The sequence below is a fragment of the Macrobrachium nipponense genome, chromosome 30 (assembly GCF_015104395.2).
Source record: "Macrobrachium nipponense isolate FS-2020 chromosome 30, ASM1510439v2, whole genome shotgun sequence".
Taxonomy (NCBI): Eukaryota; Metazoa; Arthropoda; class Malacostraca; order Decapoda; family Palaemonidae; genus Macrobrachium; species Macrobrachium nipponense.
Genome location: NC_087218.1, coordinates 39,768,169 through 39,795,695, shown reverse-complemented (window position 1 = coordinate 39,795,695; position 27,527 = coordinate 39,768,169). Strand labels below are relative to the sequence as shown.

General features: G+C 35.7%; 1 protein-coding gene across 4 annotated transcripts in view; it reads left to right on the top strand.

Moving 5' to 3' along the window:
• LOC135202464 (homeobox protein extradenticle-like) overlaps window positions 1-18,581 on the top strand; it is an 81,730-nt gene extending 63,149 nt beyond the window's left edge. The window contains exons 5-7 of one of the 4 annotated variants that reach the window (XM_064231868.1): window positions 12,558-12,670; window positions 14,213-14,306; window positions 15,071-18,581. In XM_064231868.1, coding sequence (XP_064087938.1) covers window positions 12,558-12,670; window positions 14,213-14,254 — 155 coding nt within the window. In that variant the 3' untranslated portion in view covers window positions 14,255-14,306; window positions 15,071-18,581. Of the gene's footprint in view, window positions 1-12,542; window positions 12,671-14,212; window positions 14,307-15,067 lie in introns of all 4 variants that reach the window. The other 3 variants (XM_064231866.1, XM_064231867.1, XM_064231869.1) reach the window with 3 other exon arrangements.
• Window positions 18,582-27,527: the final 8,946 nt, after the last annotated feature.

The following is a 27,527-nucleotide window of genomic DNA, read 5'->3' as shown; positions in this document are numbered from 1 at the left end:
TGTGGTGTGTGATGTCCATCACTGCAACCTAATTGATTGGCAAGAGTCCAGAATCAAAATATTTTAGGAAAAAGATAGAGAACTTTATTGTTGAAAGTTGGAGATTGTGCTGGAAAGATGGATATGTTGAGTGTTTAACTTACACACACACACACACACACGGGATAGGTATGTTTAATTTTTAAGTTATGCACACACAGATATGTTTAATGTTTAACTTACACACACACACACACACACACACACACACACACACACACACAAAGAGCAGTAATGCCCGAAGAAGTCATTAATATTGCAGTAATTCATCTTCATAAATAACCTAGTAATAACCGAGTTATGCCTAACGTTACAATATATTTTATTGCTATCATTAGTATTTATTGCCATTTGAGTAGTTGGTAGTTTTTCTGTCAAGAAGTTATTGTTGTCATTACTGGAAGTTTTGTCAAGTTCGTAACATATTTAATTTAGTGTTGGCTTGTTTTATTAGTAAAAACGACAGTGGTGTTACTTGGTTTGTGTTAAAGAAAAGCGGTCTCGGGTATATTAATAGGGCGATTCATGTTCTGATAGTTATTGTTATAAGTTTCTGCCAGGATCTTCTTAAGTAGGAACAGCCTTACTTTCTAATCGAAATTTATTGTAGGCAGCGGTAACCTTTACTTAACGGAGTGATCCATGGGAAGTAACCTCTATATAATCACAGGGATTTGTGTGAATTTGCCCTACCCTTGGGTACTACTGGGTAGGTAGTAGCATCCCTAACTGTTTTGTGATTTCTGTGTGGTAGCGGGAATTGGATTTCTCGTTACTATTATTACTAGTGCGAAGGAATAGCGATCCGTCACAATTACTTGGAATCATATTAGGTAGGAGGAGTCTTATTTTGTTTAGTGGAAAATGAAATGAGCAATAGTCTCCTTTTTTTTTATTACTGGTATTTACTCCGTATGTAGGTCTTACTTGAGGCTCTTTGCAGCGTCCCTTCGGCCTTAAGCTGCAACTACTTACGTTCCTTTTTTTACTGTACCTCCGTTCATATTCTTTCTTCCATCTTACTGTCCAACCTCTGCTAACAGTTGTTTCATAGTGCAAGTGCGGTTTTCCTCCTATTACACCTTTATAACCTTTTACTGTCAATTTCCGTCTCAGCGCTGAATGGACTTAGTTGCCCCAGTGCTTAGCAGCGTGCCAAAAATCTATACAAATCAAATCAAATCAAATTACTACATTGTTTCTAAATTTGCTGGCAATTTGTTGGTTAGCGGCCGTGTTAGTTATCAGTAGGAGTGCATTAAGGGAAATCAGCCCTCAGCTTTCAAGTATTTGGTAGCATTTTCTTGACTAGGTTAAAATTGAGGTTATAGCGTGAAGATCGAACGCTTGTATTTCGATGCTACATTTTAAACATTTTTTCCCTCTGCAGTGTTTCCATGAGATTCATGACCACATAACATTGATAACTTGATAGCATTGATAACCTGTCCTTTGTATTCATGCATGAGAAGTGAGAGCAAGTCGATAATTATCATGTCAATGTCGAATACTCACAAGTTCCAAGTTTCCAAACATGTCCATGAAAGTAGTGATTCCGCTTTTTTTATTTATTTATTTTTTTAAAAAGGTAAACTATGTCTAGAGGACATTAATTCACTTTCATGCTAATTTACATCTGCTCTTCGTCTCTTCATCTCTTTCCATGTCAATAAAAGGAACATTTTCGAACGGTATATGTCTGTTCTGCACTCTGCGCTCGGTAAAAATGTTAAATATGTGCTCTTATGAGCGCTGATGTTGAATTTTTTCGCAATCAAACCAATTATATTTGGTCAGGACAGTTGCTAATTTATTTGTTATTATAATAAATGATGATGAATAGGACAAATCAACTGTTGCTAAAGTTTATTTGTAATTGTAATAGATGTAGATGAACCGGAAAAGTGAACAGTTGGTAAATTTATTTGTAATTAAACAAAACATTGATGGACAAGACAAGTCAGCATATTTGGTAAATTATTTGCAATTACATTAAGCATAGACGAATTAGCCAGGCTAAAAGTTGGTAAATTTATATGTAATCAGACGAAACATTGATTGACAGAGTACGTCAAGCAATAGTGAGGAGGAAAACCTCTATAATAAGAAAGTTTCAGTATTAACGCTAAAATTGAAAGTTGATGTTCAATCTTCTTTCTTATAACACGAGAGAGAGAGAGAGAAGCTGTTCGACTACCATGTGGTGAAATATTAAAGTGGCCATAAGATGATTGACAGGTCGAGAGGAGGGGGGAAAGGGATACTATTGCCGCTCCAGCTGGCTACCCCCTGAGGACCTTATCCCCCCCTCCCAAGGACTAGCAGTAGGTTCTGCCACTCATCTGAGTCTTGTTTCTCTCTCTCTCTCTCATATATATATATATATATATATATATATATATATATATATATATATATATATATATATATATATATAGTGTACACACACGTAAATATTAAAACTTGTAAATCATTGGATATGTAAGCATAATATTCGTAAAAGGTATTGGCACCATAGCCGAGATTCAGCCTTTTAGAGACCAAAACTCTCTCTCTCTCTCTCTCTCTCTCTCTCTCTCTCTCTCTCTCTCTCTCTCTCTCTCTCTCTCCTACATACGAGAGGTCGTGATCTACATTCCATTGATGAATGTGGCGGACCGAAGAGGTATTAACTTTCCAATATACATTTTTTTTAATGTCCAACTTTCTAAGAACCGAGTTCCGGTTTCTTTTGAAGTTAGCAGTACATTCTCGTATGTGTATATCTATATATATATATATATAGTATATATAATATATATATATATATATATATAATAATGATGTATGTATGTATGTATGTAATGTATGTATATATATATATAGTCTATATATTTATTTATACATATGTATATATATAATATAATATATATAATATATATATATAATATATATATATATATATATAATATATATATATATATATATATATATAATAAAGATGAACCCTATATCAGGAACTTAACATTTTCTTATGTAACTTTTATAAGAAGAGAGTGAAGTGATCGTAAGAATGATTTTTATTGTGATTTGGTGTCACAGTGTGCATGGTCAGTTTTATTATTATTATTATTATTATTATTATTATTATTATTATTATTATTATTATTATTATATTATTATTATTATTTTTGAAAGTACTCATTTTAGTATGTGTCATGAAATGGAGAAACATATCCACAGTTTTTATTTTTAAATAAATATATGTACCCATACATAACTGTTGATTTGTTTCTCCATTATTATTATTTCTGTGAGAACTTATACTGTTAGTTTGATCAGTGGTATCATCATTACTATTATTATCATCATCCGAGTGTGATACTGGAAGCGTGAAGTAGTAGTAGTTAGGGTGTGTCGTCCATAGAATTCCTCCTGTCTTGTGTAATCGATTTCCCTGCTAATGGTTTAATGCGAGGGCGTTTCTCTTGACATTTTGAAGGGAGCGTATGATTTTCATCTGGTAATGGACACTCCATCGATTTTATAAACGCTGGGATGGTCGATGATGCATTTCGTGTATTTCTGCCATCTCTGCTCTTTTACACCCGTCAGGAACTGTTTTAAAGCTACCTTTATTTATTCATTCAGGTGCTACATTATGTGCTTACAAGGAACGACTTGATATGCTTAATGTTTTGAAGATGTTTCTTTCGTATTGTAAATTTTGAATGAGTGTAAGTCAAAATGCTAAAGGAGTAAGATCTGACGCTTATTTCTCTCTTATGCTTAACTACTTATTACTTTTTTATGATATAGCTTTACGATGTTTTTTTCCTTTTTTTCCTCGGCGGGATATTGTTCATAAGGAAACGAATGCTTTAATTCCCCATTCCGGTAATTACACGAACACCTAGAACTGATATTACATCCTTCGGACGTTATCACACGTACAGTAAATGTTTTTGCGAAGCTAATCGCTCGGAATGCCCCCCTACGTTTCGCGGATGGCAATTTCCTGTAATTAAAACTTAATTGAGATTTTTTTTCCCTCGACTGGAAAATTCCTCCTATTGATTGGAATTGGCTTCCCGGAGAGAAGTCAAAATTTTTGAAGGGAGACAAAAAAAAAATGAAAAAAAGTTTGAGGGGAAAACTGCGAGAGCGTTATGTTATGCTCGACGTAATTGATGCGAGAAAGGGCGACTGGATCATTATCTTTAAAACGACGCCATTCCCCCCCCCCCTTCCCCCTCCCTCCCTCCCTCCCTCTCTCCCTCTCTCTCCCCTCCATCCCCCACCTTCCCCTCCCTCCCTCCCTCCCTCTCTCCCTCTCTCTCCCTCCCCCTCCCTCCACCTTGGAGCATGGAGGAAGATGTGGTTCTCAGATGCTTCTCTGGCGTTGCGTGCTTTCCTAGTGTTGTTTATTTCGAATCAATTTTTTTTTAATATCTCCTTCCATTTTTACGGTGAAATATAATTTGTTATTTACATAATCTTTACTCACTTAAACTAAATACTTGGTTTTTTGTTGTAATTGGGTCCAACATCTTTATTTTGTTTCCTTTTAGATATCTTTGTATGTGCAAAACCTGTACTAAACGTAAACCCTTCGATAGTACTGATTTTCACAACCTTATTTCGAAATTGTAAGTTGTTTGTTGGTTAGTGCGTTAGGTTCATTTTTATTACGCGTTTCTTCGATTTTTATCGGGTAAAATCGTTAATAAGCACAAGGGAGGAAAGGTCGAAATTTCTTGTTTGAAACGTTTTATTACAACAGTATAAGTAAGATTACAGTTATGGATAGAACCTGGTGAGAATAACGGCAGAGGAATTGATACAGGTTAATTTTCATTATGTGAAAGCCGTTTAAGGTACGCCAACTTGCTCAAGTCTTCACGCATCTAATGTGCATGTGATCTCTCAGTATCCATCTTCGTAGTTCGTTTGACCATTGTTAGCCTATATTTTCCCCGCATCACATGACGTTTCACGTCATATGACCTGAAACATTGTTACACGTGTTTTGCAATGTATTATTGGTGTTCCATCACTGTTGCTATTTCATAATAAAATTTATTTATTTTTAAGCAAGCTTAATGCTGTTCATTTGAAGAGTAAATTCCGACGAATGGAATTTCCGTGAAACAAAAACAAAGCGTTAAGTTTTGATTCCTGGTCGTTCCGGTTCCCATTTCAACGCTATTCCAGTCCATCTTCCCTTCTCTCAGTTTGTGCAGGATTCGCAGAGTACTCGCATAACTCCATTTTGTCACTTCAGAAGAAGTGGTATTTTTCTGTTTCCCCATGAAATTAGCCAACTCTTGTCCGTGGTCCTTATACTTTAAACATTCGCTTTTGTTCTGCAAGTTTCTGTTTTCATTAATTAATTAGGTTATCACCCATACAAGTGATAATTTAATACTTCAAAATTTATTCTCAAAGAATTCCTGATTTATCTTTTTAAAGTTAAGTCTCCAACGTGATCTCGTGTGATGTGTTCTAGAATTGGCTTTTGACGATGTTTTGGTATTAGTTGACCAAGTTATTGTTTGAAACTTATTTAGTTTATAATTAGGACCGTCTGTATTGATAGATAAACGATTCGTATTTGACGAGGAAAGCAGTTTGAGTAAAATTTATGTAATGGGGGGAGAGAGATAATATGCTTTGATACCATATTTAATTTTTCCATATCTAGTTTGGATTTATTTTTATGAAATCATAATCATCACATAAATATTGACGACTGTGTTTGTTTACGCTATGATAATTCATTCTCCACGTAACTATTTATGTAGACAGAGATAACTTATAGGCCGAGATACGTTTTAAATCATATTGTCATGGCAGACCTTGAATGTGGCAGTTCTCGCAGTTAGTACTCGGCAGGTTAACTTTTTAATCATGCACTTCGAGTTTGCCATATTGGATTGGATCATAGTTTTTTTTCTCTCTTTTTTTGTTGGGATTAGAGCACGAAAGTTAATCGTCAGTTATCGATCATTTCTCATTTATAATCTCAGGTGACACGCAGTTCACAGTACTGGCTTGCTCTCTCTTCTCTCTCTCTCTCTCTCTCTCTCTCTCTCTCTCTCTCTCTCTCTCGTGACGATCAGATCAAACTCTGTAAACAACGGCGTGTTTTAGTAGTTTCGGTAGAAGTTCATTGCGTGTAGAAGGCGGTGTTGCGACTCTTGTTCAACGCGCGCTTATTAATTTTATGACGGACTGCACCGCCCCACGTGACCACAGGCCCACGCCTTTCTCACACCCTACTTCCCTCCCCCTAACAAACCCCCCCTGTCCCCCCTCCGTCGGCAGCCCCTTACTGTGCCTCCTTTCCTCTCTTGCCTTCGCCTTCCTCCCACGGTTAAATCTGCCTATGTCATTTGACTTTTTCGTTTTATTTTCATCCTTCCATACAAGAGGCACTTGCGTTCGCTCGGGGAAAAGATCCAGGTAGACTCTTAAGTGTAGGAGGAGATGGGACTTTGCATTTATCCAGTCCCCGAGTGCCTTCATGCTGAATGAATTTTTGTCGTTTTTCTCATTTTCAATAAACGCTTTTGAACGCTGAAGTGCGAACACGCGTCTTTGCGATTCTATAGAGCTTTTCTCTCAGGGACCTGGAAAAGTGATGTGATTCGGGTCCGCAGGGTTAGTCAGCCCAGCCTTCTGAAAGACCAAATAGAGTTGAAATAAATGCTGCTTGATTTCAGTAGACTTGAACTTATGAAGGATTGAGGAAATCTGACTCGTATATTTACGAAATTTCATTGTATGATCAAAGAATAGTTCATAGTTGTGTTCAGACTGAAGAAATTTTACATTTTTTTTTTTTAAGACATTTGATCTAGAAGTACAAATAAGAGTGCACAACGGTAACTTTTTATGCTGAGAATGACGTCTAAATACGGAACAGGATCGCCAGGCATGTTATCATCACCGATTATACGCGGAGAGAAAACGCCACCGTTTGTAATAATTCCCGTTGTGCTCGATTGATTGACAGCTGCTCTGGGTTCCGGCATTCGTTTCGCTCGGACGATTCTTTCATAGTTGATACGCGGTGAGACTAGAACGTCATGGAACATTAGAGTTATTTGCTCCAACCCGGTGAATTATTTTTGCTCATTGTATTTCTGTGTAAAAACGGGATAAAATCAGCTTTAACGAAGACCTCCTCTCGTCAGTGAAACATTTCGGCTGAACTGTAGGATGTATTATATATAAGAATTTCAAGTATGTACCTGACTCAGTATCCCAGACCTCTCAGTTTTGGAATGATCTCCCCTCCCTTCTGTCATTCCAAAATCTAGTTTCGAGATTGTAGGTAGACATTTTCCACTTTCTCTTAAAATCCTCTTCTATTTCTTCGTTTCCTCTCTGTGTTAAGTTTTTACTTCGTGATTTTAGAAAGCTGTAACGCAAGTGGTTTTAATTCATTCTCGGCATTTGGTGTTGCCCTCGTATGCTTGAGTGGCTTTCAAGAATCTTTCGAAAGAAATGAGAATGGTGCCGGAGGAGAGGAAATCCCCCATGCATCGGCCACTTGATCTGACAGTTTTTCTGTCCTTATGAAGCTTCTTATTGGAATCCAGACAATTTTAAATTGAAGTGTCCCACCCAGTCCTTTCCTGGCTAGGTTGTTTGTGCATTGTGTGTGTAATGAGTGAAATGTGTAAACAAATTTAATGAAATAATCAAGCGACCGCTCTCTTCTCTCTCTCCTCTCTCTCCGTCTCTTCATCTCTCTTCATCTCTCTCTCTCTCTGTCTCTCATATACATGTGACACACTATATATCTATATTATATATATATAATATATAATAGATATATATATATATATATATATTATATCTATATATATATATATATATATATATATATATGGTATATATAGTATATGTATAACTATTTATCAAATCAAAGCTATTTGAATTCCAGCAAGTGTAGTACTGTAGTACTACATTAAAATTCAAACATTATTGTTGTGTTAAAGTAAGTCATTAAAAAGTCGTGTCATATAAATCAGTGGATATTTTGTAAGCATAATAAGCATGACAGATATTAGCAGCATAGCCGAGATTCAGTCTTTTAAAAATTCTCTCTCTCTCTCTCTCTCTCTCTCTCTCTCTCTCTCTCTCTCTCTCTCTCATTTTTGTAATTTGAACAAATATTCATTGAATTGTTATTTCATGAAATTAAGACTTTTTTTTTCCCATATTTCAAATTGAATGAACTGTTTGATGCTATATCAAGGTTTTGAGGGTATTAAGTATGTAATGTAAAAAAAGAAAAAAGTTTGGGTGCTAGTGGCCATCCTTATAAAGGTGGTGTTGTTGATACAGGTGTTCATTATTGGAGAGTCTCTTATTGTTTTTTCACATATTCTTCAAAGCTCAACCCAAGAAATGTTTACAGATTTCATGAAAAAAAAAATCCTATAGCAAAATCCTTTTGCAAGTGTTTTTACAAAATTTTACAAATATTGCTGTGTAGCAGATTTGACTACGCAATCATATAATTTTCATGATAGTGCTTATGAAATATAAGGATATATCATTTGGAGGTACATGTGTAGGGAAGTCTTGTAACTGTCATGAAAAATCTTGCTTATTGAATGTTCAAGTTTAGGCATAATGTGAGCATCTTGCTTTTTAAAAAAAGAACCCCTGATTTTGCCAGCCACCTAAAAAGTGCTGTGGAAACTTTATGAAATTTAAGCTAAGGGAAAAAATTTTATTTGATTTCTAACAGTTTCTTGGAATGTCTAAAAGTACGTTACATGTCCCATGTAATATTTTTATATCATTCAGATATTTATAAATTATTTGGAAAGCTGCTATAAAAAAGATGCCCCATGTATAGCTTAACTGTACTGGCAGGAGGTACTTGAAGTTAGCGTTATGTGACTTGGGATTATGTAACATTACAATAACCTATACCTTTCAACATCTTGGGGTCATGCGTTGTCTGCACGACTTGTATATATAACTTTTTTAGCACCAACCACTACCGGTAGAAGGGAGGCAACATCGTCCCTTGCTGAACGTACAACCTATACCACAAATGGCAGATTCTTCCTGTGACTTACATGCAAGAAAGACCACAAAATGGTTGTAACGATAACGACTTTGTTGCTATAAAAACTCGAAGAACAGATGTTTCTCCAACGGATAACTATGGTGCATTTGCATTTTTTCCAGTGGAAATTGATAAGAGGAAGATTCTTAGAGTTGTATGATGTTTATTCATTTGTATTTTTTATACATATAGACATTTCTGGGGCAAGTCACATGGTTAACTTAAAAGATGTTATTACTTAGTATGGAACATGAGAACTTTACCTGCTTTTAGATGGAAGAAAGTCACTTGATTTTAAGGAAGAAAGTGGTTTTATTCCTGATACATATTGAAGTAAACAATTTCAGTTATCCTATTCCATATCATCAATTGTTTGTTGGCTGTCTGTAATTTTGGTTGGGTTGTATTAGTAGACAAATCATTCAGTTTATGATTAGATGAGTCTTACAAATAAAGAAGTGTTGTTTTTACAGTATTTAGCTGTTGTGCAGTTGATAAATTGCTTCTCTTTACGCTTATTTGATTTTTTAGAAATATTTCATAAACAAAGGTATGCAGGAATACATTTTACTTATACAATAGTAAAGTTAATTTCATAACTAGAAGCCATATTTTAAGTAACCTGTATTATTTGTATTTACAATAGAACTATTCTCCTATCACTAACTGGTTGAATGTTAGAATGCTGTAAGAGTGAGGGATGTTAGGCATTTTATAAAAAAATAAACTCCTAACACCTAACACCAAACCAAACCCGTTGTCATATATCAAGCAAAAAATGTGTGACTTTTAATCCTTAAAATTACTTTTTTTACAGCTAGGATATGTTAGGAGGTTCATGCATTCTAATATCACTCTTGGTATTCAATCTCATGTAATTGTGAGGTATGAGGCAAGCAGTTCTGGGTTTGTAAAGCAAAATAGTAATTTTACTTCATGAGAACCAGTCACTTGTAAACTTCCATTACGTATTTGTATTTGTATTAACCTTTTGAGATTCCAGTGACATCAAAAGCATTAACTGTGGATATTTATGAAGTCAGGTAGCTAGAGATAAAATTTTGTGTGCAATTTGGGGCAGTTTAAAGGAAATTATCAATGAGTGAGTTCTAAATACAAAATCACAAAAATTTTTATCTATTTTTTCTAGTTGTTGGTATATGTAATAATTGGCATAAATAGCAATTATATGAATATCCTTAGCAAAGAAATTTAAAATAGTTTTTCATTGTTTAAAAATAATTTATAAACGTTAAAAAAATTACAACAAAAAATTTCATATGAATTTATTATTTTTAATTTTTTAAGATGTTACAATAAATTACATTTATTTGGCTTCAAAATGAGACAAACAGCATTCTGTCTTAAAAAAAATCATTTATAGCACATGACTAAAACAATTATTGCAAGTTCATTGGTTATAATCCATAATGAAATGTCTTACCAGAGATGAGTTTTGACTGCCCAGGTATATCGTAGAGGTAAAATAGTGTCTCAAGGCATCATTGTTTCCCTCTCTTCTAATTGGATTACTGCTGAATTTCTCAAAATTCCCCCTTACTATTTGTAAAGACTTAGATATGAAGAACTAGTAGAAAGTTGAGAGCTTGGAAGTAAGGAGGGCAACAGAACCATTTACTGCCCTTTGAGAGGGCAGTAAAAGAAGAACTAGCAACAGTATGTATAAACGGGAAAAATATTGCCCGAGTACACTGTAGTAAGAGCACTAAACTTGTAATTAAAGCAAAATATCTATGAGCAAACATAAGGCCCATACATTTCTGCATAATGGAGGCATGGGTATTTCAAAAGGAAATGGGTGAAAATATGAAGTGGCGTAAGTGCAAAATGCTGATATTCTTGACAAGATTACAGTATAAATGAGGAAATGTTTAAAAGATGTTGTTTCCAGAAACGGAGACAGACTTGTACGTATTATGAAAGACCCCAAGTTGTTTCACTTTGTTGTGGGAAGTGAGAGAGAAGCAGTGAGCTAAGGTACTAGTAAATAGGAAAGTAGCTGGACATAAACCAGAAGGAAAGCCCAGAAAATCCTGGGGATAAAGCATATATTAAAATCTGAACCATACTTGAATTCATGAAAACTATCCGCAGATAGATGAGAGTGGAAGGAACTACTTACTCATCTAATCCTGTAAAATGGAAGATATTTGTAGGAAATACTTTCACTACAAAAAGCCACATTTCTCAGCCTTTTTGTGCTCAAAATTTAGGCAAATCTTATGTTTGTTAAAAGAGACACATAAGAGAACCATATGCTAAAAATAAAGAATGTAATTACATTCAATTATAACTCTAGGTTAATTTTTCATATACTAATTTCATTGTTGTGGGGACTGAAGCAAAAAAATATACATATGTAGTTTATCAGCTTTTTTCATAGAGAAATTTAAAAGATGTCAAACCATAAAAGAAATTATAATTTAAATTGGCAAAAGATACATTTTGGCCAAGGCATAATTATTAAATTTTGATCATTCATATTTGGCAAGACTTGACTGACTGGCTTTTTATTTGAAAATGTGCAGTTGAATTAGTGTCCTTCCATCTGAATGAAATTTATTTCCATGTATTCTGTGGTTTTTACAGGGGTCTTCATTTCCTGTTTCCCTTTTAAATTAATTCACAAATTAATGTCAAACATTTTTTCTTTACATTTTCTTTATATTTATACTTTACTACAGTTTTTTTGATGGTAGGCTTTATTCTTTATTGATTAATAATATTTGCTTTAATTTTCTGTTGATGTTGTTTTGAAACCTGGTTGGTGATGATAAACATGTTGGGGATATATGTTCATTTAGTTATACATATTCCTTACTTTATTTATGCATTTACTTTTCATATGATTGAATTCCATTACAGAAAAGTTTTTGAAGATGTAATTTTAAAATAAAATTTGAATTATAGTACTGGTACTGATTGTTGTGTGGTGTGGGTTATTGCTATTTTATGACTGGGTGGCAGTTGTATATGCATACTGTATTGTGTTGTCTACACGAATATTATGGCTGGATGCCAGAAGGATGTGGCTTATTGTTTATTTTTTTTTTTATACAAATTTAGTAGTTTTTTGTCCCCTTATACAAGTCAATGTTTGCTTTAATTGGTATGCTCAAGCACATTACTTTTTTAGGGAAATTCTGTGTCTAGAGTGTAATTGTTGTCTATATAGAACACTAGTAATGAGTGATTTACAGAGAGGATTGTGTCCTGATATTAAATGAAATACAAAAAATGGTTTGGCAAAATTACCCCATTCAATGTTTGTAGTAATAGAAACCTCAAAATAGTTTTGAAGACAGCTTTTGAATTTTTTGTGTGTATGTTAGCAGTAGATATTTAAATGTAGCTGTAAACTGAAAACCAAGTGTTTGTTTTATAGAAGTTTTTATTTGGCTCATTGTAGATTATACGTTAGCAGGAGCGTCGCCGTACAGCATGAGTGGGACTCCGGGACCTATGATGTCTCCACCTCCAGGAGAAGATTCAATGGGTTATGGAATGCCAGGACTAAATGGGTCTGGATACTCAGGGGTAAGTTTTCAAGATTGATAGTTCATAGTGTTTATGTTGCCCTCTCTTAATTTCCCCATGTTATATGGCATTGTGAGCACAGCCAACAACTGCTCTCCAGAATTTTAGGAATGCAGAACATGATTCGGGAAGTCTTTTATTTATTCCTCAATTTAACAGGAGATTCCTTAGAATATGTATTATGATTGAAAAGTGATAATTCCCTGGAAATAACAGAGCTTTGTGTTCTACAAACTGATTATTTCTTAGACAAATTAAGCAGTTGCCGTAAAGGACAAGAACTTACTAGTGCATCATGCTGTATGCTCTGAATTAATTTCTTCAAGGACATAGCATTGAATTTTCTTTATATATTCAATTTGGTGAATTCTGACACATCTTACTTGATTACCAAATTCAAAGTTATTTATACCTGGTTATGATCTAGATATTTGAAAAATTTCATCTGGTGTTTGTAATGTTATTGTATGACAATTGATGGAGTATTCTCTAAAGTGTTATTGCATTGCTATGTTTTAACAACTCCTCAGACTTTCTAACAGTTTCTAGATATCTTCATTCAGACAACCAACTGCTTGGTTAATATTTAGGGTTAGATGGGATGTTATGGACTGGTAGGTTTTAGGCTTTTCAAGAATGAATAGGTATTTAGGTACTATATAGAATTTATAGCATAAAGAAAGAAGTTTAAGAGTAATTGCACACCAAAGTTGGTATGTTATTTGATTGTATCGGCAAATTTACTGTGCTTTAGTGGACATGAGTAGTTGTTAATTAACAATGCAAAATTGTTATAATCTCATCAAAGGGGCATTGTATAGTATCTCAGATGGTTTGTAAAAGTTTTAAATCAAGAACAATAATAGCAGCAGCAAAACCTTGATACCATATTTGCCATGAAGTTGATTGAAAAATGTACTTCTATTTTGGGCAGCATTCAAGTTTAGCTATTAAGAAAATACGGGGAAACATCTTAAATTGTAAATGCTGTATCATGTCCAATGATAGAGATCAGAATGTTAAATATTTTCATTAGAGTACCAGATTTTTGTTAATGTTTTATGTGTTTTTGTAACTTTGGGGTTTTCAACTAAAATCAGAAGTCTAGAAAACCTTACATTTATGAGAGAATCCTATGTCTGAAAATTTCCTGTAAATTAAAAATTTAAATTTGTGAAAGAATTTTCAAAATTTGTTGAGGGGCATATTTTATAATTGGCAGTTGCAGATACTACAGCTGAGTGGGAATCCAGAAAACGTTTGGGTATAGCTTAATCATAAATACATGAAAATTAACTGAGAATTTAATCTTAGCATACAAATGATGCTTTTTAAAGATTATGAGGGTGGCCACAGTAGCTTGTAAGTGCTAATACACACTAGGGTACCATTAGACCCAAATAAAATACTGTGTATGAAATCGATAAGCGTACATATACGAGGTCATTCGTTTAAGTGGCTCACATGTTGAGGTTTTGATCAAATGACTTAGGGCCATCCCGTTCCCTACATGCATATTGATATATGGGTATTACTTGCCAGGGCATGGGCTACGACCTCCACCCGGAGTCGCCTGACGTGTAGGCGACATCCACACATCCGCCCACGCCCAGCCCGCCCTCCACCCACACCCAAAGTTAGTTCATGGATTTTCTGGGCATTTTACTGCCTATGCATTTATGTTGAATGACAGTGACGTTCGCTATTGTTGGCATGCCTTTAATCATTGCAAGGCCTATCATTTGTGTAATTTGAGTCTCACCTATCACAGCATGCTTAACTTCATTCATCATCAGTGTAATCATTGAGCACAACTGATTAGTTTGTCATCTACTGTATACAGTGTGCAGACAAAATAGTCTAAAATAGTACAGTACAAACAAATCTCAGATTCCTGGTACAGTAGTACTATAGGGCTAGGGGTTCTTGAGGTACAGTAGTTTAGAATCTAAAAGTTACCTTTGTAGAGATAGAATTATCGCATGGCAAGTAGGCTATTGTCTATGTATGTTGATTATTCTATTGTATTTAGTTGTGTTTCAGTTTTAGTAATTTTAGGATTATTAAGGTTGTTAAAATCTGACATTTTGTTTCTGTTGTTTTGTACAGCTCACAGACATGCATGATATTTGTTGCTAATATTTCTGTGTAAGTTTTATCAAACTGTTTTGTGTGATTATGTTCTTAATTAGCTAACAAAAGTTAGCTCATTGAAGCATTACAAGTATTTTCATGAAAATACATAGCTCAGTAAAGATATTATAAAGAATGCAAAGTGATTTTGAAATGGAATTTGTAATGATGTTAAAGCAAATCATCGCATGTAAAAATATCCCTAAATTATAATTTTCATACCTAAAGAGAATTAGATTATTTATTATTGTTTGTTTGTTTCAGCAGCAATAAGACGCGTGGGCGGTTTGCGGGTTGTGGAGTCCGGGCCAGCATGGCGAGGGTGGCCTGGCTCACTGATCCAGCAGTGCTGCTCCTCCTGGTGTGGTTGCAGCCCATTTCTCAAAGCCAGGCTGCTCTCCCTCGCCCCCACACTACCTCCCGCGGCCCACCCATCCTTCAGACAAAGTGCAGGCCGTGTAACTCCGGCTCACCAGCCACAATGGGGCTGCATGTGGCGCATATTGGCCCAGCCACACTCTGGCTTGTTGTGCCACATGAGTTGCATGTGGCCCACCTCAGGCAACAGTGATCAGAGCTGTCAGCCCAGTGTGCAGGCAGCGGGCCGCCGCCGTGCGCCCTGCAGCTGAGCGGGACCAGCGCGGCCCGCCCAGCCCATAGTATACGAGAGTCCGGGGTGGGTAGCCTCCCATGGCTGCTCCTCACACCACACTACCGCTGCCTGTGCCCGCCTTTCGTCCATGGGTGACGCTGTCATGACCCATAGCGCTATGCCATCTTAACATCCACTCATCCACAAAGTTGCCTTGCCTCATCCACCCATGGCTGCTGTTTTTTTCATACTTTACTTTGATGCACTCATTTATATTCTGAATTCTACCTAAATTGCTAACCTTGTCATTTTGAGATACTTGAATAAATTCCTCAATAGGATCCACAAATTCAGTCATGATTGGTGTTTGAAATAGGTAATGATGATGCCATGGGAGATGAAGGTTAGCCTAGTGATGATGGACCTTTTCCCTCTGCCAGGGAATTTCAGAACCATGTATACGGTTGGTATGTGATAGTCACACTCGTGTTGCTTATATGTGTAGGCTTTTAATAAAGTTTCTGCTGTTTGAATTCTTTTTAAAAATACACGTTCCTCATTGGCAAGTGAGCCAGATGTACTTTGTGTCACCCTCGGCGAAGTGGGCTGCAGCGTGACTCGCGGCTCTCCCGCCCCCCACAAGCAACCCCTATGGTTGTTGTGGTTCAGTGTAGGAGGATCGCAGTGACCCGTACAAGCCTCTGTATCCATGTAGCATAGGAGTGTGTGGCCATGGAGGCCTGGCTGCCCCCCCGGCCCTGCACACGTTCCACTGGGTGGCCCACCATATTTTGGCACGGCCGTAGGGCTGTTATGCCCAGTGGGGCCCCATCCAACCAAGTATACGTACTCTGGACGGCAGCAGCAGCAGCAGCAGCACCAAGAATGGAAAAAAAGTAATGGTCAGACTGAACTGGCTCTCAAGATGTCTGTTTGTTGTTTCAACGCACATTAATTGGGTGTTTGTTATTTCTGTTTGTGTTCCATTGTGTTCTAATGGGTTGTGTAATGTGTGTGTGTGTGTGTGTGTGCGCTGGTCCTTGACTGGCCTAAGTTACTGTGTTCTTGATTTGTGGAAGTTGGAGGGTGTGGCCCATCTTGTCCATGGTGAACCTTGAAGGGCCTGATTAGGCCACACCCAGCTGGGAGGCAGGTGGTTGCATTTACACTGCATTTGTTTGTTGTTATGATGGATGTAGTGTAGATGCAGCCATAGAGAGAAATAACGGAGTGATTCCTCCCAGCCCATCCGCAGAAAGGCACGGTCGGTGGGGCGGTGCCTAAATGACACCGCCTGGTTGATGCAGGGTATTACCTAGGAGAAGATGAGACCACACAGATGATCTTGTGATACAGTGGTATGAACACTAAGGACCTGGAACCTTGAAGTAGGTCTATTTTTATATGATGGATACAGTAGATAAGACTGAAAACGAAATGAAAAAGTTAGGTGGTCTTGTGTAACTGTATATTATTAGTATGGATAGGAAATTAATACTCTTTGCAATCCGTTTAACATTTGGTAACTTTTAAGTCCTTTTCCATACGGTTTGTACGGTAGTGTAAGGGCAGTGTCGGGTCTCAAGTGGTGCGCTGTTAGCGGCCCAGAGGACCTGAGGCTGCCAGCGCGCATGTTTGTAAGGGTAGTGCAGGAGTAGTGCAAGGTAGCTAGACCACAAGTATACAGTGATAATACTGCAGTATACGAAAAACAATGTTCTTCATTGACAAAATATAACTAAAAGAATAAGCAGTAGCCTGCCCTCTTTTCATGAACTGTTAGCATTATTTTGACTCCTGTAGCCAGCTAAAGGGCCGTCATCTCGTTTCCTGATTTTTCTGAGCCGCTGAGGTGTACCGTAGTTGTCTCTCCATGTAACTTACAGCTCTCTTCTGTCTCTTTTCGCTGTTCGCTGTAGTGAATGATGCAAGAATAACTCTCCTGTATTGAATACTTATGAATAACTAAATGTTTCCTATCTGTCCTCTCCAATACCGTCCTGTACCAAAATACGTAATTTTCTCACAATTCTTGTAGAGATACTGTGTATTTTTGCTGTGAATTTGTTCCAGTTTTGTAATAGTATATGTAGTACAATCTTACTACTTTTCTTCCCTTTTAGGACGGTATAGGATAGCTACAAAATTGGTGCATTTTTATTAAACATTGTAAGCATATTTTTCATATAGACATTTTTATTGTTTTCATTGTTTAGCCTTCTTATTTATGTAGGATGGGTCATTTTTTAGGGGTTACCCACCTCCTTTGTATTTTCCCTCTTCATTTTTGAGCAAGAGTTATGTGCTTGTAAAGTAGAATCCATTTTGGAAATGAAAGATAAGTGCTACTTATGCTTCCATACTTGGCAAACTGGGCAAATAAAACTTTTTTTGAGTGCAAGGTGAGGGAATTCCCACAGCCCAAACTTCACAAGGTGACCTGTTGCCGGCACCCTGCTCTCTTTCTCTCGGCATCCAGTTTTCTATGAGGACCGTTTTATATACTATGCTATTGCCCAGTTTGTCTCATTTATGGAAGCATGTCATCCACTCATTTTACATTCTAACCATTCTAACCTCTTTGCTATGTGAGTGTGAAGTATATGTATATTACAGTTGTCTTTTGTATTGTCATGCATAAGTTGCATTGTAAGTATTTTTGGCTACAAGGAAAGCCAGTTATCACGATGATATTAAATACCATGATGTTTTGTTAGAATCTGCAGGAAGCTGCAGACCTGTTTGTGTTAAGGTTTAACAAAGCTCAAACTAGATTATTTTAGTGTCTAGTACAGGATATTCTTGGTTACATTTACTAAAATGCTGTAGCCGCTATCCGTGTCACTGACCCATCCATACAGAGGACTAATGTAGTACCTAAGCTAAGGATGGCTCAGTCTCACGGTTGCCCACCTCGGGCCAACAGTATACCAGCCGGCCAGTGGTTCAGGAGTAGTGCATGTTCTTGATGCTTCAACAGTAAACAACATGGAATTTCTTGATGTACAGTGTCATGTTCTGTGGCAGCAAAGCATCAGGAAGCATTCACTACTCACCTCTCTTACAGCCAAAGGCTGGGAGGTAGGGCCACTGTGCCAGAGACGAAGAAGCACTGTTTATATGTACTGTAACATACAAACTTTTACTATTAGGTATGAATGTTATCAAATAAATGATTTCAAAGGCTGCGTAGTTTTTGTCTCCTTGTGGATTTGCTTCATAATTAGTTTCATAATTACAACCCTGAAGTGTGCCTATTTTCTATAAGGGGCAAAAGTGGTTTGCCTTGTAAATTGGCAGTTCAGTGTATTGTACTTTACAGTATTGCTCAGGATAATTCACCATTGACTAGTTATCAAATTTTAGTGTTTTGAAAACTACACTGGAGATGTAAATCAAGTCAGTAAATGGGTCTTCTAAATCCTTTGATTGTTTTTTTATCATTCAGGTGAACCTACCTTTCCATACAGGGGTGATACTGTAAACATTGATGTATTCAGAATTGACATCTTATAAAACATTCATACAGAATTAGATGACAAATGGTAAATGAAAATTACTGTAGGTTCCTTAAAATAAAGAACTTCCTCATTAAGGGGGAGCGAGTCATATACTCCAAATAATTGGGCATTAAGTTTTACATTCACAAGTTTAGTAGCTCTTTTTTTTTATTGACACTTATTCTAAAAAGTACTCTATACTCTTATTTTTTTATAACACATCATTGTCTTAGATAGCATTAGATTGGTTGAAGGTTTAATGGATTCATTTATGTCCATACTATTTCTGAGTAAGCACATTCAGTATTAGATGAATTTGTGTTTTATTTCATCAACTTTGAAAAACATTTCCAAGTTCTTTCATTACTCTCCCCTATATGTACAGTCCAAAAGTAAAAGCTAATGGAAGAGACTTTAATACAGTACATTGTTTGTCATGTATTAATATAGAGTATTTGAATTGAATTGAAGTGTTTTAAACTTGGAAAATTCACTTGTGCAAAATTCGGTAATTTTGATGACTTTTGTTGTTATGGTGAAGGCCCTTTGCACCAGTGAGCATTTGATATTGTAGTTGCACGTAGGTCTTTCCATAGTGGCTAGTAACAGTGTAGTAAACTAGAGGTGAGTGTTACTGCAGTCACTTTAAATTGACTTACGTAGATGTTTTCTCTGTATAACAGAGTTGAACTTCCTCTTATCAAAAATTTTTTTAATGAGAAATGAGACCGCTCTTGAATTAGTTTAGCTTTAGTAGAGCCCATGGATATTTATGTTAATTGCAAAGCAGTAGTGATGTCTATGAATGACCTGTCATTATATAAAAGAGATTTGTTTGGCTAAGATTAGGGCTATCCTTTAAAAAAAATGTACATGGGTATTTGATTCATAACCACAGCAACTGTTGTACTAGTATTCAGAGTAGCATTTTTTCATTTTCCAGAATATAGACCTTAAATCATGAAATGAAAAGCATCCATGGACGTAATGGAATACCCAAAGTCCAACTATGAGAGTCTTAAACTAAAAGGAAGTGTAATCTGGTATTTGTGTCACGTAAGATGTTCAGGAAATTTTTTAAGGCAAGTATTATCACAGTTCATGTAAATATTTGATATTTCTGTAGGGTTTCATTTCTGGTATACATTTCTGTAGGATTGAATGAAATGAAATTTTTTGCAAATGCTTTTTTAGGGTTGCGATTTTCATCAATATTATCAGTTGTGTAGTTTGTACAGTAGTTTAGAAATGACATATATACAGTGGTACTGAAATTGTTCATCAATTAGCAACACCGTTCCTCCTATACAGTATTTCTTCAGAGGAGCAGAATAAAAAAAAAACTCAGATTTATTGGCCACAAGCATTGTGGTATTATTGATTTCTTAGAAAGTGTCCAGGCCCAAGATGGGAAAATTTTAAAATATTAACTACCCAGATTGAAAATTTTATATAAGTGTCCAGTTCCTCAGTTCTTTGTATTTGTAAAGACGTCATGATTGCTTACATTAGCTAATGAAGACAGCTACTTTTTACAGTGCATTACTCTGTATTTTCAGTGCACTGTGTTTGCTCTTGCCAAAACTCCTCTTTCTGGGCAGTTTAAACATGTTTGCCTTTCTTAGCAGTTTAAACATGCTTGCTGGATATTTTTTGTTGATTTCTCCAGATAAATCAAGCAGACAATTAACATTTGGAGATTTCTCTTTTGTCATTCAGTGACTATATTTTCCAGGAATGTTAACGTAAATTTGCTAAAAAGCTAATTACAGACTTATGGTACCTATCTTAAACAGTATAAATATAAATTCATAACTAGGATTTCATAATTTAGCCAAACATCCAATCTTTTAAGATGTCATGTGATTGAATTGCTGTGATTCAGTACCAGTATGAGAACAGCAAATGAGATGTACACTTCACTTATGATACAGCTCAGGGTTTATGTTAACAAAATTAATTCATATTTGGAAATTAAAATATATTGCAGTTGCTTTTTTCTATTTTGCCACTCGTGGTGATTATTTGAAGAACCACCTACATGCCTTATGCATTGCATTGTTAACATTTTTGCTTGATCCGTTCTTCCACACTAGAAAGAATTTCATTTCATGAGATTACAGGACTTGAATGAGAGTGTTTATTAATGTCCTAGATGGTTAAAAAATTAATAAATTCCTTCATCAACTTTTGATGTGGGTTAGTGTGGCTGTCATGTAGCATGTAGAGATATACCACAGAAGGTATTTATGCAAATATGCTGTTAGATTCCCTTTATTATTTCAGAGAAGATAACAATGAAACTTGAAACAGTATGAGAATGAAAAAGATACAGCTGTAATATAAGTACAAAGGTCAGTGGAGATTTTTTGCCTGAATGTGCAATACTAAATATATACATGCATATATAAGCTACTAAGGTCTGTTAACTTGTTGCTAATAAGTAGTATTGTTAGGAAAAACTGTTAAGACACTTTCCAGAAATTTTTGCTCACCAATGAAAGAATCATAACAATGACATGGTGAAAAAATACAAGAAATATGAAACATTTTGAAATGGTCACTTCATAAATCCCATATAGGGGAAAATGGGTTTGGTTTTAAAAATATATAAAATTAAATTAGACTTTTCTCTATCTGGTTTTAAGATAAGTAATCACTAATACATATTTTCAAATATTGGCCATAAGCAGTCTAATAGGAAAATATGAAAACAAATATTTGCCCTAGTAGATGAATTTTTGCTTATGACACCATGTATGTCAAGAGAGTACTCTGTTCACTGGTAGATGGCCTTTGGTCATTAGTAGATACAAGGGTGACCTTGCACTTTGTCTCTAGTAGTTGCTCTCTCTCTCTCTCTCTCTCTCTCTCTCTCTCTTGCCAGTTAAAGAGTAGATTAAGTGATTGACAGCCCGCACTTTATTTCTTTAAATTGGAGGTCACCTCAAATAAACTCGTATAACTTTGAGTACCTCTGTCTCTGTAACTTTCATACTCTAATATGTGTCATTGCTGCAGATTTATAGATCTAAACAAAATTTTAATAAAGTAGGAATCTAACTTTTGCCAATGTCTAGTAACAGATCTGAACAAAACTTTTAATTAAGTAGGGATCTAACTTTTGCCAATTTCTAGTAACACTTAAATAAGTCTTTCTCTCTTTTTCATGAAATATGTTACAGATATCTGTGTACCTGAAATATTATTGAAACTATACCCAGCTGATGGAATATGAAAATAAAAAAGTTTAGCTTCACCCATTGTAGGAACTTTTTCCATGAGATATCTTTATTTTGGAACAAACTGTCAGATGAGATTATGAACAGTACCACTATTCCACTTTAAGAACAGATTTTGTAAAGCAATTGACATTTGTGTGGCTGTTTTGGTATTTTAGTTGTAACTGCTGAACGTTTATGTATTATGAAAACAAACCTTTCCATATTATCAATTTGTAAATTAAGGCTCCAGCTTTAAAATTTGAATATTCTCTCTCTCTCTCTCTCAGGAATTATTTTTCAGTTATATAAAGGTAAAAGGTAATACTGTATAGGAGACTTAAGAATTATAGGAACATGATATTAGTACTTAGTTCACCAGGAAAATGTAGGGTAGGATTTTAGTTGAGAAAATAATACAGATAACAAGATCATTGGTCAGGGTAAAACATTCCAGATGTAGACAATGGATAGGGCTATGGCTTAACTTATTGTTATAAATGAAATGAGAAGTTTGAAAGTACCATAAGGAAAAGCTGCAAGCATGTGATGGAATCGGTGATAATTTGTTGAAAGTGATTGAAAATATTTATGATGGATGAGATATCAAAATATGTAAATGGGAGTGTTTCTGATTTACTGAATAAAGGAGGCTGGGTTGTGGGTGTCATGTCTTTGTCTGTAAAGTATCTTTATGGATGGAATGATGCAAGAAGTTAAGAAAAAGGACAGTAGATGTAGGTGCATTTTTGTCGAATAAGGAAAGGTTGCAATTAGTGCATGAAATGGCTTATGTATGCAAATAATGTAGTACTGATTGAAGATATTAACAAGAAACTGCGGAAACAAGAGAGAGGATAGAGGAGAAAGTTGAGAGTAAATGTGAGGTTAAATATGATACTTGTAACTGCCACAATGCACTCTTGACTTCTCAAATTCTTCTGGTTATTTTGGATATGCTTGTCACTACAAAGCCTAAAGATCTAAGCGCAAGAAATACAAAGAAATTATGATGTCCAGTAGAAGGAAACAAACCTGTGATACCATAATAACGACGGAGTCATGATGCCCACCTGACCACAAGAAGGATAAAAGTCTTTTGTCTCGTACATACATATACCTGTCATTTTCAGATAGTATGTTTATTAGAGCTGGAAAAGATCCATCCTCACTTTGATAACCAAGTGGACAATTGTTTTTATTGCTTTTTAGGCTGAAATTTATATGTAGAATCTATGAAAGAATTGGTCAATATGTTTTGAAACGACCTGGTCAAGTGGTAAATGAAAATTAAGTTGAATGGGAAATGTTAGGGAGGAAGACATAGAAAGTAATCAGATTAATTGTAATGATACATTTGTACAGAACTTAGCAGCTTACTGTTCATCTTTTCAATTAATGATATTACAAAACTGTAACCTAATGATATTTATGCAGAGAACTTTGCAATATTTTACCCAACATTGATTTTGTGACATGACTAAAGAACTTTCATTTTGGCTATAAATTAATTTTACTCATGAACATGTTCATGGAATAAAAGCTCATAAGTTGATGTTTCTATAGATGTCATTCGAAAACAAAACCATGAAATAGGACTAAAAGTTAGAGAGGAAGTACCCATTAGACAAACAAAAGTTGTAAGGCCAAGCATTGGATGCATTTGATGGGAATCAAGTAGCATATAAAAAGTAAATGTAAAGATACTGGCTTGTCAATATATCAGTGTAATTTTAGCATTCTAAAGCAACTATATTATCTTTAATAGATGGAGGCTGTGAGAATCTATTCATAATGAAGGACTGAATCTGCACTGGTGTTTTTAAAGCGTTCTCTAATAGTATTATGGTGAGTTGGCTACATCACTCCCCATGCCCAATATCTCTACACAGTAACATGGTAACCTTTTGACATGCAATAAAAAGTTATTCTCTCATGTAAATTATTTGACCAAAGAAAAGTTTTCATAACTAAACATCTTTGTCCTAATTATCATGATGAAAAAATAAATTTAAGAATTATAATGCCTCCTGTACGCAAAGTAATTCATCATTGGAATATCCATTAGGTTTGGTTTTGTATCCATGTGTAATATTTATGTAGAAATGCACAAACTTGTGAATATCTTGCAACAACATACAGTAGAACATACGTAAACAGGTTCACACAATTCAATTTTTACTGATGCTTCAAATCTCAGTATCTTTTGTAAGATATGCAGCTGTAAAATGCAGTTAGACAAATTAAAACTTTATCTGACATTGTTGTATTTAACAATGAAAATATATATATGTAATAAAATTAGCAAAAGGTTATTGAAAATATCCTGTTGCTTAAATTTGTCATTTTCAGCAACTCTATAGTACGTATTGTCCAAATCTTTTATTGTATAAAATTAAATTTTCTGCTGACAAATTTTATGAAGCTTGTGAAACTTTTGGAATACACATATATTGGACCTCTGTTCACATGGCCAGAAAGGGTAATGAAGCCACTGACGAAACAGCCAAACCAAAATTACCAATGCCTGCAAGCAATTACTAGTAGTATCTCTAAATCTTATCAACAGTAGGGAATAATGAATCTCATAACAGCATAAGGGTAGTGCTTTGCCTTCCCATGTAAATGATATTAATTTTCTTGTGCACAACTCTCCTCCAAAAAATTCTCATGATCCTTCATGTTGCCATTGGTGATGAGTTGTGTTTACAGGTCATTTCTACAATTGTGCTTCTCCAAGATGAACAGTGTGTGAATGTACTTCATATGAAGGAAACCACCACACTTTATGTATCTCGGGTTACTCCCTAAGGCTGTTAAGAGAAAGGCCCATTTTTTAAGTTTTTGTTGATTGAATTGGTAAAACGTTGCTTCTTTAATTCCACAAAGTCATTATGCTGAGTCTTTCAAGATTTGGAGGTCTGCCTAGTGGAAATTTTTCAGTTCTTTTATATTTCCATGCTTTGAAAAATGTTCCCCTGCTAAGTCTTAAGATACTGGACAAAACTTGAATGTTATAAGATATCTTATCCTTTATTTTGATATCAGTTAAGCACCTTCATTCATGCTGAATAAGATATAATTCTAATCATCCTTTGCAATTTGTTCTTCTCAGATTATGCCATCTACTACACTGTGCTATTAGATATGCAGTTAACATAAAATAGTTTAGATAAAGACTGGGACCAAAATTAAATCTAGCATGAAGGATGTTATTGATGATGATTGAGGTCAGAAACTACAAGCACATAAACCAATATTTACTAAAGTTCCTTCAAAATTTATAAAAGAAGTCTAACTGGAAAAAATTAATTCATTGATGCATTGTCTCACTGTTATTTAATTTAACAGTACTTTGTGCTCCAGTTCCAAATTTTTGGACAAATTTTAATTTTTCTAAAATAATTTGGTGTTTACCAATTTTTTCATACCTGCATTATGATCAACTAGACATTTAAAATCAGAGTTGTTTCGACAGGAATGTGAATCTACACTTTCATAAATGAACTTTCTTCCGCAAGGCACACTTCAGCTTTTACTTACCAGCTAGAAAAACAAGATCCTAGGATTTAGACCTGTGGACACATGACCAGAGTCAGCCTATCTGGTGCACTGTGCTCTCAGCCACAGAACCACATGCTTGTTACTGTGTGTTGTCCCATTTTAATGCTGAGATTTCTTTTTGTGAATGCCATGTGTGCATGATACTCCTGTGTTACATGCTTTAGTATACACTTGCATTTTGTGGTAGTGTAAGTGATTACATAATAAAAATATGGAATGTTATTCCATATATATATAAAAGACTAAAACTAAAGAGGTCAACCAGATTGCTTGCAGGAATGTGATCAGACCAGAGACGATAAAGTATGTAGGCTAAGATATCGTGCCGTCACCTGTGTTCATTCATTTTGTTTTGAAACATTAGTCCAAGCTCCCTGCTTGAGACAACTACCGCGACCTATAATTCAAATGGCCTACGTGATTTGTAATGTGTCTCATTTGGTATGTATGTTCATATGTTCGAGCTACTGTCAGCTTCCTTAATGACTTGTAACCGAGATGGTAGACAGAATAGAGTTAGCCATCATCATTGGCAGACCTGTACCTCTTTACCTAAGCTTTATCATGTAGAACAGAATAGAATTAGCCATCATCATTGGCAGAAGTGATCAAGCTACCTCTGGTAAGTGCTTGCAAGTTGCAATATTTGCAGAGATTTGCAAGATTTTGGTGTACAAGTTTCTGATAGTATTTCTTCATTCTTGGTGTGCAAGCCACATCGCTGACATCCTTTGTTTGTGCATGATGAGTGTATTATGCCTACTGTGAAGAAAATTAAGCTCAAATTCAGTCTATTAGCAAGGACAAGCCATGTAGCAAATTTGTCCCTGGTATCAGTGGATCTGCATTTGGTGTGTATTTCATGTCGGGAAGAGAGCGTTCATCGAACACCACACATCCAGTTTGAGGAGATGGAAGTTGTCTCAGTGGCCCTTATATGAGAAGAAGAGGCATAAGAAGGCCCTTACTTCTTCCAGGGAGATGATGAGTCCTTCACCTCTTAATCCAGTGATTTCCTCTTCCCCGAGGCCCCCCTCCACATCCCCCTGCTAGTCGCTCTACCGTCAACATCGAGAGAATAACCTATGCTAGGCAAGATGGTAAAAAATGTCTTGCAATTCTTGGCAATCAAGGCAGGTAATGTCATTCAGAGACTGTACCCAGCCCACCTTCTCCTTTCTCCACAAGTATGCCGGACATCAAAGGAGAGGATTCTATGGCAAGGGGCCAAGAAGCATTCCCGTTCCAATTTGATGGTCCCCCGTTATTTCCCTTACAGGTACCAGCATCCGGAGAGGGGAGGTTCTGCTGTGATCTCTGAGAACAGGTGTAAGGGGCACATCACCCTCAGTAACCTTAGCATTCTCCTGTATCTCCCCCATCTCATGCTGTGCCCCGAGATAGTGCAATAGTCAGGTCCTCCTCCAGGAAGAGCAAAGTAGCAGATCCAACTGGAGAAGGACTGTGGGACAGAGCAGATCAGAGAGGAATAGCACTTAGGACAGAGCTCGCTCCAGAAAGAGCCGCTTTCCCTCCAGGTCTAGGAGGAAACAGCGTAATGACTCTTCAGAGTGCTCCCACAGACTGTGGAGGTATAACTTGAGGGACTTCAATTGATTGCATTAAGTTGCAAACATAAAAACCTAAAGTAAATACTCTTTAAATAAAAAAGAAATGAAAGAGTAGATTATATTCTAAATTAGTTTTTGTGTGTTAGGTAATTTATAATACAAACCTGTATTCCCTGCTAATGACTGATGGTACAATGTTGACTAATGGTACAATATTGGCTATACATGCAGGTTAAACAATGTTCAGATGACACAGAGGATAGTAAAAATTCAAAA